The sequence below is a fragment of the Dromiciops gliroides genome, chromosome 2 (assembly GCF_019393635.1).
Source record: "Dromiciops gliroides isolate mDroGli1 chromosome 2, mDroGli1.pri, whole genome shotgun sequence".
Classification (NCBI taxonomy): Eukaryota; Metazoa; Chordata; class Mammalia; order Microbiotheria; family Microbiotheriidae; genus Dromiciops; species Dromiciops gliroides.
In genome coordinates, this window is record NC_057862.1 from 285,636,466 (window position 1) to 285,652,954 (window position 16,489).

General features: G+C 42.4%; 1 protein-coding gene across 2 annotated transcripts in view; it reads left to right on the top strand.

Annotated features, from left to right (window-relative positions):
* The window catches only part of PDLIM4 (PDZ and LIM domain 4), a 111,218-nt gene that overhangs the window by 51,634 nt on the left and 43,095 nt on the right, over positions 1–16,489 (top strand). For both annotated transcript variants that reach the window (XM_043986562.1, XM_043986563.1), the window contains exon 3: positions 9,371–9,455. In XM_043986562.1, coding sequence (XP_043842497.1) covers positions 9,371–9,455 — 85 coding nt within the window. The remainder of the gene's footprint in view (positions 1–9,370; positions 9,456–16,489) is intronic.

Consider the following 16,489-nt stretch of genomic DNA (forward strand, 5'->3'; position numbering starts at 1 on the left):
TCATGCTTGCACTCCTAAAGAATACCAATAAGTCATTATATCTTGCTGATCACAGATGACAGAAGGAGAAAGAAAGCACAATCAGGAAATCTGCAAGATTCCTGGGGGCAATCCCCCCTTCCCCTTGAATGTTAATACCAGAAAAGATAATAATGGTAATTGTCATTAAGTCATTTTTCAGCCATGTCTAACTCTTTGTGACCCTATTTAGGGTTTTATTGGTAGAGATGCTCTAGTGGTTTGCCATATCCTTTTCCTACTCATTTTTCTTTTTGGTGGGGTGAGGCAATTGGGGTTAAGTGACCTGCCCAGGGTCACACAGCTAGTAAGTATTAAGTGTCTGAGGCCAGATTTGAACTCAGGTCCTCCTGATTCTAGGGTCAGTGCTCTATCCATTGCGCCACCTAGCTGCCCCCTTCTACTCATTTTACAAATAAAGAAACTGAGGCAAACAAGGTTAAGTGACCTGCCCAGGGTCACACAGCTAATATGTGTCTGAGGCCAGATTTGAACTCAGGAAGATGAGTCTTCCTGACTCCCAGCCTGATACTCTATCCATTATGCCACCTACCTGCTCAGTAAATAATTAATAATAATAATAGCTAGCATTTATATGGAGCTTTTAAGCTTAGCAAAGCAATGTACATTTGTGTTATCTCATTTGAACCTCACAACAACCTTGTGAAGTAAATGCTACCATAACCACCACCACCCATTTTATAAAGGGGGAAACTGAGGCTTGCTCAGGGTCACACAGCTAGTAAGTATCTGAGGTGGGATCTGAACTCAGGTCTTTCTGACTCTTACCTACCTAACTATGATCAGGTAACTTTAGAGCCCAATGCTACCTGAGATCTAAAAGTCCCTAGTTGGTTACCCCTCTGAGTGCTGAGCTATCTCCCCCCTTCCCATGATGAGCTGTAATAATAATTATGATTCCTGAGATCCCTAGTACACATTAAGGGTTGTAATGTGCTTGGTGAGACTAACTGGTTTCTGAAGTTCCTTCCAGCTTGAACATTCTGTGAATTGAGACAGGAATCAGTTAGGCAATGAGTATTTATTAAGCTCCCACTATTTACCAGGTTCTGGGCTGGGCTCTGGGTATAAAAGACTAGAGTAAAACAATCCCTTATCTTCAAAGAGCCTGGGATAAGGACATATGTCCTTCAATAAATTCCTTTTATGGTTTCCCTGAAAGGAGCCTGAGGCTCCAGGTGGCAAAAGAATGTCTCCAAACCAAGTCACATATATGCAGGTCTCCATCCCATTTGGCTAACTGGAATATTGGTAATTCTGATACATTCCTAAAGAATGAATGAATACAAAAGCTAATATTAAGTGATGTCTATCAAGCACTGAATGCTTTGTGTATTTCAGCCTGTGGGGAGGCTTGAACTTGGGAAAAAGAAAGGGCCCCCTCATCACAGCATCTCACCCACACATCCTCTGCCAAAGGGGACCCTAGGAGGCAAAGGTTTGACTGGGGCCATTCTCTGATAGAGGCTTTTTTTCCTTGGGAATTTCCAAAGCCTCCCCAAGGGTGTCCCTGGAGAAAATATTAAAGTTGAAACGTCAATAACTCTCCCAACAAAGCAGCTTTGAAAACATGTTTCATTGATGCTTTTTTTTTACACCCCTGTTACTTGCCAGTAACCTCCACTGTACCCCACCCCACCCACACACGCCCTGCCTTGTAACCAAAAGCACAGTTAAGAAACACAAACTGACACATTAGTGTCTCTCACAGGATGCCTCACTTTACATTTGTACCAAGAAGGAGTAGGACAGGGTGTTTGTTTCACCATCATTGCTCTGGGGTTCATCAGTCAGCAGTGAAAGGCTGAATTCTGATGTCTTTCACTCCTTGACCATGTCCATCTTCGATTATGGCATAATAGAAAGTGTACTAGAGTCACCAGGGGTTCTAGTCCCAATTCTGCCACTCTCTTGATATGTGACCTTGGGTAAGTTCTTTCCCCTCTCTGGGCTTCAAAGAGACTTGTACTAGATAACTAAGGTCCCTTCTAACCATGACATTTTGTAGTTCTTATGAATATTTATAAGAATTTTGAATATGCTAATAGTACTAAAGATTCATTCTTTCTTGTTTTTGTCTCTTGCATCTACTCCCTTTCTAACTTGCATAAGAGGAAGTGGGAAATGTTACGCAGCTTTCAAAAGGAGTTTTCTAATCAGGAATCTTCTAGATTTCTAATCATATACTGGCTAGGGTCTTAGCTCTATGATTCGCCCCTTTTTCTAAGGGATGGGCTCTTTGCTGACAGATTTCTATCTTCCCTAGAGGTAAAGTGAGCTAATCCTCTTCCTTAGAAATCTACAACCCTTTTCGGATTGTCCCTCAGTGACCCAGGTCCCTGCTGTCAACACTGCAGTAAGCCCTGCAGGGTCTGCCCTGGAGGGCCGAGCTCTGCACTGGGTTTAGGACAACCTTTTTGTCAGATGGGACTTTTGGGCTCTTCTAGTGCTTCCTCTTGCTATTCAGAACCATAGACTCAGATCAGAAGAGATTTTAAGGAATTCTCATCATAACACCTTTGGCTTGAAGACCTCTAATAACTGAGAACCTCCAGAGTCAACCCTTTCCACTTCAGTTTTTTAAGAAGTCTTTCTTTACATAGATCCTAAATCTGACTCTCTGAAACTTCTACCCATTACTCTGATTCTTTTCTCGATGTCTAAACAAAGCAATTCTAACCCTTGCATAGGACAGCCCTTCTCGTACTTGGAGACAGTCGTGACAGTACTCTTCTCTGGGTACAGAATCTAGGTTTGTAGGATCAGAGATTGAGAATTGGAAGAGGCTTGAAAGGCCATTTAATCCAACTGCCTCCTTATATAGATGAAGAACTGAGACCCAGTTCCAAAAGACCTCCCCAAGGTACCAGATGACAGGGTCAGCTTTCCTACTGAGGTCCTTTGACTCCAAATTCAGAAGTGTTTCTATTATGCCATGTTGCCAATCCTCCTTTGGCATGGTCTCTACTCTCCTCGCCTTCTTGGTTGCTTTTCAGGATGCTCTCCAGCTGATCAATGTACATTCCTAAAATGTGATGCCCAGTCATGTCCAACTCTTTGTGACTCTCTTTAGGGTTTTCTTGGTAAAGATACTGGAGTAGTTTGCCATTTCCTTCTCGAACTCATTTTGTAGATGAGGAAACTGAGGCAAACAGGGTAAAGTGACTTGCCCAGGGTCACACAGCTAGTAAGTGTCTGAGGCTATATTTGAATTCAAGAAGATGAATCTTCCTGACTCCAGGACCCACACTTTATCCACTGCCCCACATAGCTGCCCCCCCAAAAGATACTGGAATGGTTTGCCATTTCCTCCAGTGGATTAAGGCAAACCAAGGTTAAGAGACTTGTCTACTGTCACACAGGTAGTAAGTGACTGAATTTAGATTTGAACTCCAGTCTTCCTGACTCCAGGCCCAGAACTCTACCCACTGAGCCACTTAGCTTCTGTGGTGCCCAGACCTGAACACACTACAGTTATGATCTAATCAAGGTTCAGTAGAACAAGATTGTCACCTTCCCTTACTTTCATGATGCACTGGTGCTGTATTCAACTTTCATTTCAACAAAAATCACAGGCTTTTCTCACAAGAACTATTATCTAGCTACCATACCTCCATTTTGTATTTCTGCTATTCATTTTAAAAATTCAAATAAAGGACTTTACATTTACCTCCATATAGTTTCACCTCAATAGTTTTGACTCTCCAGTAAAGCCTTCTGAGTTCTTTTTAGATTCCAAATCTATCTTCAAACATATTTTCTTATCTCTCAGAGCTTTGAGTCATCAAATTTGATAAGTTTGCTATCTACGTGTGCACCTGTCACTGATGAAGATGTTAAATAGCCCAGAACTGGGCACTCTATGAGAAGTCTCATTCCAAGATGGCATCTAACTCATTAACAACTACTTTTATTTTTAAACACTATCCCCTAATCCACTGGGCTGTATTATTGTCTAGGTCACACATCTCCTTCCTGTCCCTAAGTATAATATGATACATTTGGTTGCTGAAATAAAAGTAAATTTCATGCACAACATTCTACTCATCTACAAATCTAGTAACTATGGGAAAAGAAATCAAGTTTCTTTTTTGGTGTGACTTGTTCATGATGAAGCCATGTTTATTTTTGGTGATCACTTCTTCCCTTTTTAGATATTCATTCACTACCATCACTTTAACCGTACAATCTAAAATTTAATCAGAATTAAAGTCAACCTCACTGGTCCACAGTTTGAAATCTCTACTTCTTTCCCCTTTTAAAATTGCAACATTTTCCATTTTCCCATCCTGAAGTACCTTTCCCATTCTCCATAATCTCTGAAAGATTTTAGCAATCATGCCTACCACTTATATCAGCACCCTACAAGGTATCTTGTCAGAGTCAGGTAACCACCATAGAAGACCATCACCTAATCAATTATCTTGGGTTTCAACTCCTTGTTAACAAATTTTGTTCTATTTTCCCCTTTCTAAAGACCATTTGTTCTCAAAGGGAAAGGAAAAACTAAATAAAAGTTAAGTAGTTCTGTCTTCTCTCCATCATCCATTGTCAGGGTTCCATGTACCCAGAGCATGTGTTTATAGCCCATCTTTGTTTTCCTCTTTTTCCTGACATAGGTATTTAAAAATACTGTTTGGTTGACATTAGCTACCCTCAACAGGCTTCTGACACTATTTTCACAGGATTGTAAATACATTTTAATTAATTAATTAATTTTTTGGTGAGGCAATCTGGGTTAAGTGACTTGCCCAGGGTCACACAGCTAGTAAGTGTTAAGTGTCTGAGGCCAGATTTGAACTCAGGTCCTCCTGACTACAGGGCCAGTGCTCTATCCACTGCGCCACCTAGCTGCCCCTGTAAATACATTTTTTAATTCATTCTCCATTCTCTGATTTTACTGTATCTTTTTTAATCTACATTAGAAAATAAATAATACATAATAAATTCTCTCTTTAAAGAATTCCCACATTTCTTCCTCACTAAAATTGTTTTTGTTTCCATCATCAGAATTTCATTCTTGAGAATGCTCTATCCTTCTTAGGCTGAATTCCTTGTAGAATTTCAAGTCACTGGATTCTACTTATCCTTTCTCTGAATCCTTTGAAATATGCCTGCTCAAAATCTAGGGTACATGTCTGATGATGCTTGACTTCAGCAACCTGTCCACCCCCATTCATTAGAATCATTTCCAGAATAACTATAGGTATAGCTAGTATTTATATAGTGCCTACTATGTGCCGGGGCTAAATGCTTTACAGATATTATCTCATTTGATCCTCATAACAACTCTGAGAGGTAGGTGCTTTTATTTCCCCCATCTTACAGGTTAGAAAACTGGGGCAAACAGAAGTGAAGTGACTTGCCTAAGCTCACACAGCTAAGTAAGTATCTGAGGCTGAATCTGAACTCAGGTCTTTCTGACTCACTGTCTGGTGCTCTACCCACTTGATTCCTCTACAATTTGAAGAATTAAATTATCCTTAGGGCAAGACAATAATTTATGAGTCACTATGCTTTTTTGGCTGAGAGAAAAAAAATCTAGCAAATACTGTGTCATAGTTATGTTCCAGGTTTGTGATCTATTTTCTTAATTTCTCATCTATTTCCTCTTTCTGTCCAGGTGGTCTGTACTACACCTTGATTTCTCCATGACAATATCAATTCAGTTTTTCACTTTCATTGATCTTTATCCAAATTTTCTATATAGTACTTTCCTCCTCTGTTTACTGGATTATATGGCATAAAGGTATCATCTCAATACTACTTCACCAATCATTCTTTTTTTTTTTTTGCGGGGCAATGGGGGTTAAGTGACTTGCCCAGGGTCACACAGCTAGTAAGTGTCAAGTGTCTGAGGCCGGATTTGAACTCAGGTACTCCTGAATCCAGGGCTGGTGCTTTATCCACTGCGCCACCTAGCCGCCCCCCTTCACCAATCATTCTTGATGTCTTCTCTTGCTTTTAAATAAGATACACCTGTCCAGAGATATTCCAGTTATAAATCTCATCTTATCACAGTGTAACAATGCCTATGAGGTCAAATTTGCCTTTTGAGTAAGAATTTCTATTTCACCTTGCTTATTACCCTTATTTTGTAGATTTGTATATAAACCACTAAGGCCCTTGGTTTAATTCCTGGTTCCTTTTGGGAACTTTTTTCTCCTGCAAATTATTGGGTATCTCTGCTGCCAAAAGGGCATGTTATGTTGTAGCTGCTACTCTCTATGATATCCACCTTTGTAGACACTTAGGTGTTTCTCTCTTCCCCTCCCCTTTCAACTTAAAGCTATCTTGAACAGCCTTGTAAGAACTCACCAGCCCCCATTGAGCATACTACATACTTGGCCAAGCCCATCCCTATATTTTAAGCCTTGATCCAGAAATCCAAATATGACAGTAAGTGGTTGTTCTCTTCCCAAATCTGCCTTTCCTTTGTGAAGCCTCTCTGCTTCTAATCAACAACAGGGATCAGAATACCACATCCCAAAGTCTTCAGTTTCTTGCTCAAGACTTCATTGGCTTCAGCAGTGCTTTCTCAGCTCCTTTCATTGCTAATATTGTGGATTACCGGGAGTGGGTTGGGGTCAGCTGGTTTGCCAAGCCTTGGGATTCTCTCCACCACATCCTAGGTGTATGTGCTGTGGGAAGTCGGTTTACTTCCAGAAACATTAATCATATGCCTCCCATGTGTAAGGCACTATTATAGGACTAGGGAATATAAGGGAAAGTTCCTACCTTTAGGGAGCTCATATTTGACTAGGGAGTGGGGAGGAATCCAGCATATAAACAGATACAAGGAAAGCTGAGGAGGCAGAGAGCATTAAAAGGGGAAGGCAATTAGAGATGCCCTCTTAAAGGAGGTGACACCTGAGCCAATCCTTGAAAGAAGAGAAGGATTCTGAGAGGTAGAGATGAGGAGGAAGTACATTCCAGACATGGGGAATGGCTTGTAACTGCATGGAGGAAGGAGATGGTGGGTTCAGTTTAGGAACCAACTGGTGGTCTAATTTGACTAATGTGAACTAGTCAAAGGTAGGTTGGAGTCAGGTTGTCAAGAGCTTTAAATGCCTAGATAAGGAGTTAGTATTTTATTCTACAGGCAATGAAAAAACAGCAGACTTTTCTATTAGTAACAACAGATTAATAAATAGTTGGAAAGGCTGTGTGGTGTAGTGGCTAGAGAGCTGACCTTGGTGTGAGGAAGATATAGATTCAATTCCTACCCCTGATATGACTGTGTGGTCCTGGGCAAGTCACTTGACCTGTTAATACTTCCTCTATAAGACATAAGTTGCTAATTTGCATTGGAAATGGGAGTTCCCTACATAGATGAAATCAAAGGTCCAGACCAAAAAAAAAAAAAATACCAACAACCCAAAAAACAAACAAACAAAAAAACAAATAGCTGTCTTAGAACTACCATTAAACAGGGAGTTACCAACCACTACTGTTTGGCTCTTCTTTATTATAAGTTAATCTCTCTCCTAACGACCCCCAGAGATCTACATCATTTCTTGGGATACAAGTAATTGCCTCTTCCTGAAAGGGTTCAATTCCCTCATCTATGTATGGCAGGAGCTTTCATCTGCTACTTAATTCCAAATGCCCAATGGTTCTCCTTCTTCCCTATCTCCTCTGTGTGTCACATTCTTCTTCCCTCCAGGCTGTCAGGATATACCGTCTACCCCTTTAGCTTTTTCTTTTTTGCTTTGTTTTTTGCCTTGAAGCTCTTTTAAATTTTTATTTTTTAAATAAAAACATGCTCCTATAGCCATCTCCTTAGGAAGAAAAATAAATGGCAAAGCCATTTTAGTCACTCAAACAAGCACACTGAGCTCATGCCTGTGCACTCAACCTCCTCATGACAGTCTCTGCTGTGGGGGAGACAGAAAGGGGAGTAGACCCAAGCCCTGCTCTTGTGGAGGCTACAGTCTGGGAGGAGATAGAAAGGGGACCAAAATTGGGAACTACATCCCCCGCCTCCAAGAGCTTAGAGTCCAGGGGAGGCAGAGAAGAAGCAGACCTAAACTCTGTCCCTCAGGAAGCTCGGGGTCTGGAAAGATAGAGAAGAAAGAAACCCTAGCCTCCTGCTTTCTTTCTTTAAAAAAATAGTGCTATCTTTTTTTAAAATTACTTTCATTTCCAGATATGTTCCTATCTTCCCCTTCCTTCCCAACCCTCACCTCCCCAGAGAGCCATCCCTTGTCACAAAGAGTAAAAGGGAACAAAAGAGGGAGGGGGGAAAAAAGCAACTTAGGAAAACAAACCAGCACATCAACCAAATGTGTTAGTACCTGCAATATTTCACACCTGGAGTCTCTCACTTTCGCAAAGAAAAGATGGTCAAATCTGTTTATTATAATTACACAGCAGGGACAGCTAGGTTGTGCAATGGATAAAGAACCAACCTTGGATTCAAGAGGACCTGAGTTCAAATCTGGCCTTCAACGCTTGACATTTACTATGTGACCCTGGGCAAGTCACTTAACCCTCATTGCCCCGCAAAAAATAAAATAAAATAATTACATGGTATTCAGTTTCAGGAATTCTGTTGTTGATCTTTCTGTTTAGACTGTTTTAGTCACTGTGTATGTTGTTTTCTTTCTTTGGTTTACTTCACCCTGTATCAGCTCATAAATATCTTCCCATGCTTCTCTGTAGTCTTCATCTTTTGTTCCAGCACAATGAAAATTCCATTACATTCATACCCTGCAATTTGTTTAGCTTTGCCCAACTGATGACCAAATCCTGCTTTCAAAGAGTTGTTCACAGCCTGGAAAGAAATCAGAGTTCACACAAAAGACAAAATATGGCACTGTGTAATTATGGGCTGGTGTACCATAGACGATGACATGATGAGACATTGGAAGTATGAAGTCCTATTACTCCTCTTGTTTTTTTCATATTTAATTGTTTCTCTTGGTTTCTGTTTCTAATAAGAGACTAGTTTCACGATGAGGACAGTGACAGGGAGGGGTGGGGAAGGGGAGTACCAAGCCTTCTGATTCCTTAGGAGATCTAATTGTTCTGAGATCTCAGGAACGAAGTCCTCTAATTGTACTGAAAGGGGGCTCCAGGACCTCTGTGGTTTCCTGGTGCCTTGCCTGCATGGAATATTTGTCCTAGCCAGTGACACCAAGGCCACAAGTGTTTCCCATGCATCCTGACATCTTCCCCCTAGGTCTCACATGATTGCCTAGATAGCTTTGAGTATCATTGAGTTGTGAGGACTGCGGTTTTGAGTAGATGACAAGTTACCTGTCTGGACAATTAGATGAGGTTGGGCTCCTGATAGTACTCGCTAATTCTCCTAAATTCTTTGTTGTAGAACTGAAGGGAAGGCCTGGTCGTCTAGCAATCCTGATGATGGCAAAGCACAAGCCTACAGAATCAACATAGACTCGGAGCCACAGGTATGGGGATGTGGGAGTTCATCCTTCTCAGTCCCAAGTCATGAGTGCATACATGGCTGTCTCCTCATGGGTGCTTCCACAGGTTTCCAGAGAGGACTATGGAAGGGCCAGTTGGGACCTCTCCTAGCATGCTGGAGTTAATCCATAATTGGATTAATTTTCCTAATGCTTCACAAATTTTCCATAAATTTAGTGCCCCTCTTGTTCAGTGTTCCACAGACACTAAGGAAATATAAGCGTAAACTTGAGTGTTTCTTCTTTTTTTTTTTAGTGATGCAATTGGGGTTAAGTGACTTGCCCAGGATCACACAGCTAGTAAGTGTCAAGTGTCTGAGGCCAGACTTGACCTCAGGTACTCCTGACTCCAGGGCTGGTGCTCTATCCACTGTGCCACCTAGCTGCCCCTGAGTGCTTCTTTTTAATTTTAATTGATATCTTTCATTTTTATATCACCTTCATTTTTGAAATATATATCTCTCCCCCTTCCTCTATCCAGCAAGTCATCCCTTGTCTAACAAAGAATTTTTTAAAAGGCAAAAAACAGTTCTGCAAAACTAACCAAGACATCGACTGAATCTGACAGTATATGAAGTGTTCCACACTCATAGACCCTTCCTCCCCACCTCTTTGAAGAAGGGAGAGTGAAACATTTTCTCATATCTTCTTTAGGAACAAGCATCATCATTATAGCTGTACTACATTCAGTTTCCTTCTGTTGGTGCCGATCTTTATATTTGCATTGTTGTAATTGCTGTTTTACTTTTTAAAAATTGGTTCTCCTTACTTCACTTTGCATCAGTTCATATATCTTCCATACTTCTCTGAATTCTTCATTATCTCTTATAGCATAGTTATATCCCATTACCTCTATGTACTCCAATTTGTATAATGCTAGTGTTAAGCCCGGGCTATATCCAGTGTTTGTCTAGACCTCTCATTGTTCTGTTAATTCTGTCCCACTAGAATCTCTGTATGCCTGAGATAATATCAGTGAACCTCAGCCTGCTCTTTTATTTACCCCTCAGATAATATTGAGCATTCCATTAAGCTATTTATGTTGCCTAGAATAAAAAGTTTATGAGTTTTCTTGACTTAATGGTCAAATAATTTGGTTATTGAGCATTCCATTAAGTCTATCTACAATGCCTACAATAAAAAGTTTATGAGTTTTCTTGACTTAATGGTCAAATAATTTGGTCAACAGGTTTGGGATTAAGCAAAAGAACTGGCCAGGACAGGAAGAAGAACAGGGAATCAAAAAGCAACAGAAAGGGAATATGTCTGTTTCAACAGAAAGATTGAAGCTGAAAAGAATTAGGGTTCCCTAGACAGGGTTCCCTGCTTCCTTCTTCATTCTCCTCTCTCTGCCCTGACTCCTTTTAGTCTTGGTCACTTCTTGCTGTGAACAGCTCACAAGCCTTGTAGATTCTGAATAATGCTGGACCCTCTATCCCCTCCTTACACAGCAATGACCATGGACTGTGTATTAAGCTGACTAGAGAAAAATTGTATGAATGTCTTATTCAATACAAAAGCCCCACAGTGTACATTCCACAGACCTGAGAGACCCCAGTGAGGAAACATATTAGGCATGTGCCTCATGTGTCACTCTGACAGGCTAGAAGCACCGAACCAATTGATAGCACATTAATGCTCCCATTCAACCTTCTCTTCAGATAGTGCTCATAAGGACCCTGCAGTGTCTCATCTCTGTTAACAAGAAACCATTCATAGGATCCTAAACTTAGAGCCTGGAAGGGACCTTAAAGGTCATCTAACCCAATCTCCTCATTTTGTGGTTGAAGAAAAAACGGGACAGATTAGTTAAGTGGCTTGCCTGAGATTACACAAGTAGTAAGTGACTGAGGTAGGATTTGAATCCAGGTCCTAGCCAATATGTTTTCCACTCCAAAACTCTGCCTCTCCTTCCCATGGTTTGTTCTTCTTCCACCTTTACAGAAGGCTTTTTGTGGGTATGTAAATAGGGGCAGAGGGCTAGAGGCACCGAGGTTTTAAAAGCCCCAGGTTGGATTCTTTGTTGTATCAAAAGCCCAGTATGGGGGCAGCTAGGTGGTGTAGTGGATAAAGCACTGGCCTTGGATTCAGGAGGACCTGAGTTCAAATCCAGCCTCAAACACTTGACACTAGCTTGTGACCCTGGTCAAGTCACTTAACCTCATTGCCCTGCAAAAAAAAAAGAAAAGGAAAAAGAAAAAAGCCCAGTATGGGTCCTCATCAGGCTATATTGGTAACATGTATGTATATATGTATATAGGCATGCTTAGATACATGTATGTGGCAGCTGAATCTGGGGTGGGACATTTAAATGCCATCTGGGGCCAGCTGTTCCCAGATGCTAGGCTCTACCCTCAACTCTGCATTGTTGTTCTTTGCACATGCCACCCCCCCCCTCCTTTTTTTTAATGACTTCTGCTTTCTCAATTACCCCCTTCACTTGCCCCAAGGGAACCTAAGATTAAGATCTAGTCTTTGGAAAATACCAGGGTTCCATATTAATTTTTAAAGTCCCTGTTACATACTGCTTCATTGTTGCCTGGCTAACCACAACCCCTCACAGCTTCTCTAAAGAAAGGGACCGTTGTAAAAGAAGAATCTGGCTCAGAAATTATAACCTTTGTTACTCTTTTCCCCCCTCCCCAGATGGCAAAGCAGTTGTTATTATAGGCCTCTTTATGGACCCAAGAAGAACGAGAGACTAAATGATTTGGGGGAGGGGGACACATCCCCCTCCCCCGAATACTGCCCTTTGAGGAGGAATCCATGTTTTATGTTTGGCAGAATGCTCCAAATCATTTTGGTTTCAGGATTTCCCATATTCCTCCCCTCCCCACTCCCCCATCCCCCCATCTCAATCTACTTCACCACATCAAAAAGATCCTGGGTTCAGAAAACCAGAGCAGTTCTGCCCCCCCTCCCTCCCTTTCCCTAGCCAGGCTGTCAGTCGGTCCCAGTATTCACCACTGACCCAGGACCACCCCCACCCCCCACCTTCAAGCACATTCTATACTTTTTGCCTAAGGGGGCCATTTCTGGCACAAGGCTGCACCTTCCAGATCTCTTCCTCTTGTCTTGAGCAGATATTGATAATGCTTGAGGCCAAGAAAAACTGGCCCTCCCTCCCTCCCTCCTTCTTTCCTTGTGTCCTCATAGACCCCATATAGGTATTTAGTATTAAGTGGGGAGGGGACTGAGAGGGGGAAGAGAGATCTTGTGCACTAATAGTCCCCTTCTATTTTGAGGGGTAAAGTAAGATTAAGCCCCTTGTGAGGAATTGTGGAAACCTAGTCTCACCGGGGTGGGATGAGTAGATATCTAGTTCGTGATGAAACTGTAGCCAAAAACAATCTTATGTGTCCAAACAGCATGAAATAAGCTTTCCCTGCAAATCCGGATCCCCAGGGTAGACCCTAAATACAACTTATGCCATGAAAAACTTGAGGGGGCATGCCTTAATCTCATATCCCTCCTGACTCAAGTGGGCAAGTAGCCCTATAGATATCAATTGCCTTAAAAGGGTATTGAACAGGAAGCTCAAGTTCAGCCCTTTGCTTGATCGGAGATGAGGGCACTTAGAGGCTTTCTCTGCTGCCCCATTGGATGTCCCTTAGCACCCTGCCCCAGTGAAAGGAGTTTGACTTTCCTTACTCTGGATTTTCGTCCTCAGCCTTCTGAAGGCACATATGTGAAATGCTTATCAGTCACTCACAGCACAGTGTGAGTGCATTTATTAGATCATTCCAATGCATTTTATAGCATCTGGGAGCTGAGCCTAAGGAATAGGGTCCTAGAAGGAAGACCTTGGTGATGGATGACACAGAGGATCAGGAGATCTTTGAGATCTAAAGGGGGTCTCTGAGAAGAAGGAAATCCGAGGCAGCTAGGTGGCACAGTGGATAGAGCAGTGGCCCTAGATTCAGGAGGACCTGAGCTCAAATCCGACCTCAGACACTTAACACTTACTAGCTGTGTGACCCTGGGCAAGTCACTTAACCCCCAATTGTATTACCAAAAAAAAGAAAAAGGAGGTCCTATAGGTAGGGAAGGGGGGGGGACACATTTTGCCCACACCCCCGATTTATCCTGTATACATCTTGTTTGTACACAGTCCTCAATTAGACCGTGAAATCCTTGAGAGCAGGGACTGCCTTTTTCTTTCCTTTGTATCTCAAGGCACATAGGAGGTGCTTGATAAATGCTTATTGCCTGCCTGACTGAATAGACTGACTGTCTAGTACAGCTAGACATGAAAAGCATTGTTTTTATTGATTCGGTGGCATTTTCTAGTCCTCTCTGTATGCTTATCCCCTGATTGCTCAGGTTAGACAGAGAAGAAATGAGCCCAGGTCCTACCCTCAGTGAACTCCTATTCTGGGGGGAAGACAGATGGAACAGACCCCAGAGCCTGCCTCAAATAAACTCACATATGAAAAGGTGGGGAGAATAGAGAACCTCATTCATGGTGAGGGAGGTGACAGTCTTTTTTTGTTTTGTTTTGTTTTTGGTGAGGCAATGAGGGTTAAGTGTCTTGCCCAGGGTCACACATCTAGTAAGTGTCAAGTGTCTGATGCTGGATTTGAACTCAGGTCTTCCTGAATCCAGGTCCGTTGCTTTATTCACTGTACCACCTAGCTGCCCCGACAGTCCTCTGTCTTGCTCAGATCACATTTGGACTGACCAGTTCTGGGGGCCTCATCTTAGCAAGAACCAGAGTGCGAGGACTTGGATGGGGTTGGAATTGGATGCCATAGTGCCGGGCAGATTGTAGGAAATGGAGATGGTTAGCCTACAAAAGAAAATGTTTAGGGGACTTGGGGTAGAGGAAACACACAATCGCCATCTTCAGATACTTAAAGGGCTATCATGGGGGAACTAGACTTAATTGTGCTTGGCCCTAGAGGAAAGAACTAACAGTAAGGGTAGAAATTACCTAGAGCCGATTTCTGGTTCACGTAAGGAAAAAATTGCTAACAATTAGAGTTGTGCCAAAGGAGATCATGTTGACCATGAGGAAGTGAGTTCCCCTTCAATTAGAGGCCTTCAGACAAGGGTTGGATGAGCTTTCACTGAGATATTGTAGAAGGAATCCCTCCTGGGGGAAAGGTTGGTCTCCTTCCCTTCTAACATTCCCTCCAACTCCAAAGTTCTGTGATTCTCTGAAAGGTCAATTATTAATAGAACAATTAAAGAGCAACAATGAACAGAAGCAGATCTGTCACGAGGCTTTGTAAGATAAGCTCTTCATGAAAGGCAAAGGCTGTAAAGGTTATAGGAACTTGGAGAGGAATACCTGGTAGTGGAGGGGTGGGATAAGGTCAGGGAGGGCTTTGAGGGACAAATGGCATTTGATCTGGACCCTAACAGATGGGGAGGATTTGGATGCATGGAGTCCATCCTCAGGCCAACACAAGTTGGGGGTGGGTGTGGAGGGGAAGCCACAGGAATTCCAGAGAAGGGATAATGGCCTCATTCCTTCTAGGGAGAATGTTCAAGAAGGTCAGATTGTAGTTTTGGAAACTCCCCACTTGCCCAGTCTGGTGTATCCCCTTGGGTCCTGCGTTGAGTCCATTTCCTGGCTATCTTGGGCTTGGGCCTGTCATTGGGCATCACCTGCTGTCCTGCCCTGTCAGACCCTAGGCCACAGACCTTACTCTCTCTGCCACCCTCTCACCTTTGATCCCTCAGCACTGATGGGCTTGTCAGGGATGATTCACTGGCCTATTGTTCCCCTGGTCACCCAGAATGTTGCACAAAGCATAATGACCTGTCTGGCTGCCAGTAGACTGTGGCAGGTGCCCCCAGAGTTAGGCAGGTCTGCTGACTAGTTGTCCTGGGCAGGCACCATGGCAGGCACAGCATTTTTTTTTGCAGGGCAATGGGGGTTAAGTAACTTGCCCAGGGTCACACAGCTAGTAAGTGTCAAGTGTCTGAGGCTGGATTTGAACTCAGGTCCTCCTGAATCCAGGGCTAGTGCTTTTATCCACTGCGCCACCTAGCTGCCCCAGGCACAGCATTTGGACCTCCTGGGAGTTACTGAGACACTGTCTGTCCTTCCTTCTGAGTTGGGGGAGGATAGAGATCACATCAATCACTGAGACAGCTGGCCTCATCAGGGTCTATCCTCACTGCCTTTGGAAGCCTCCTGCTGTCTCATGACAAGCAGACCAGACTGAGCTCCGGGCAGAGGGGCCACTCCAGCTCCCACTTTGCTGAAACCCTGGTGAGAGAGTGTCCTGGCCCAGAGTTAGAGTCTCTCTCTCTCAGGGTTCTGGCAGAACTAATGCAAAACTGCTAAAAATACAAGTCAGTTGGGAATTCACCAGGTGTGAGTGAATTTACTAGGTGTTGATTCAACATCTCAAGTGTCAATAGCCTTGCCTTAGAGGCAAGAATGGAAAATGGAAGGACATATGTGAGCTGGCTCTAACATGAAAGTTTATTCTAATTATTACAATGAGACTGGCATTTTCCGTGGTCTGAGGGGTGGGCATTTCTGGAGTTTTACTTCAACTATTAAAAAAAACATATAAAAATACATAAAATGCATTATATATAAATATATAATAAATATATATTGCCATATATAACGTATAATATACCCATATATAACATATAATATACCCAAAATATATCAATCAATAAATTATTATTTAAAAATATAATATAGTTAAGTAATATATAAATGTACAGCTATTAAAATATTTTTAAATTTTTAAACAATTTCACAGACCTCGGACTAATAATCTCTGACCTACATAGTAACAGACAATGTATGTAACATTCTACCCTAGGAGTCCCCCTACCTCTCTGCTTCAAGGTGGGGTATATGATCTCTTCACCAGGAGCTTTGGTGGTGGGTGATCTAGTTGTAGGGCACTGGATTTGAAGAATATTCTAGGTAGAATCAGCCCATTACTTAGAGGTAGAGTTATATGGAAAAAGCCCTGGGTTTGGAGTCTTGTCTTTGTTGCTTACTGTATGTGTGACCTTGGGAAATCCCTTTAATCCTTCTAAGG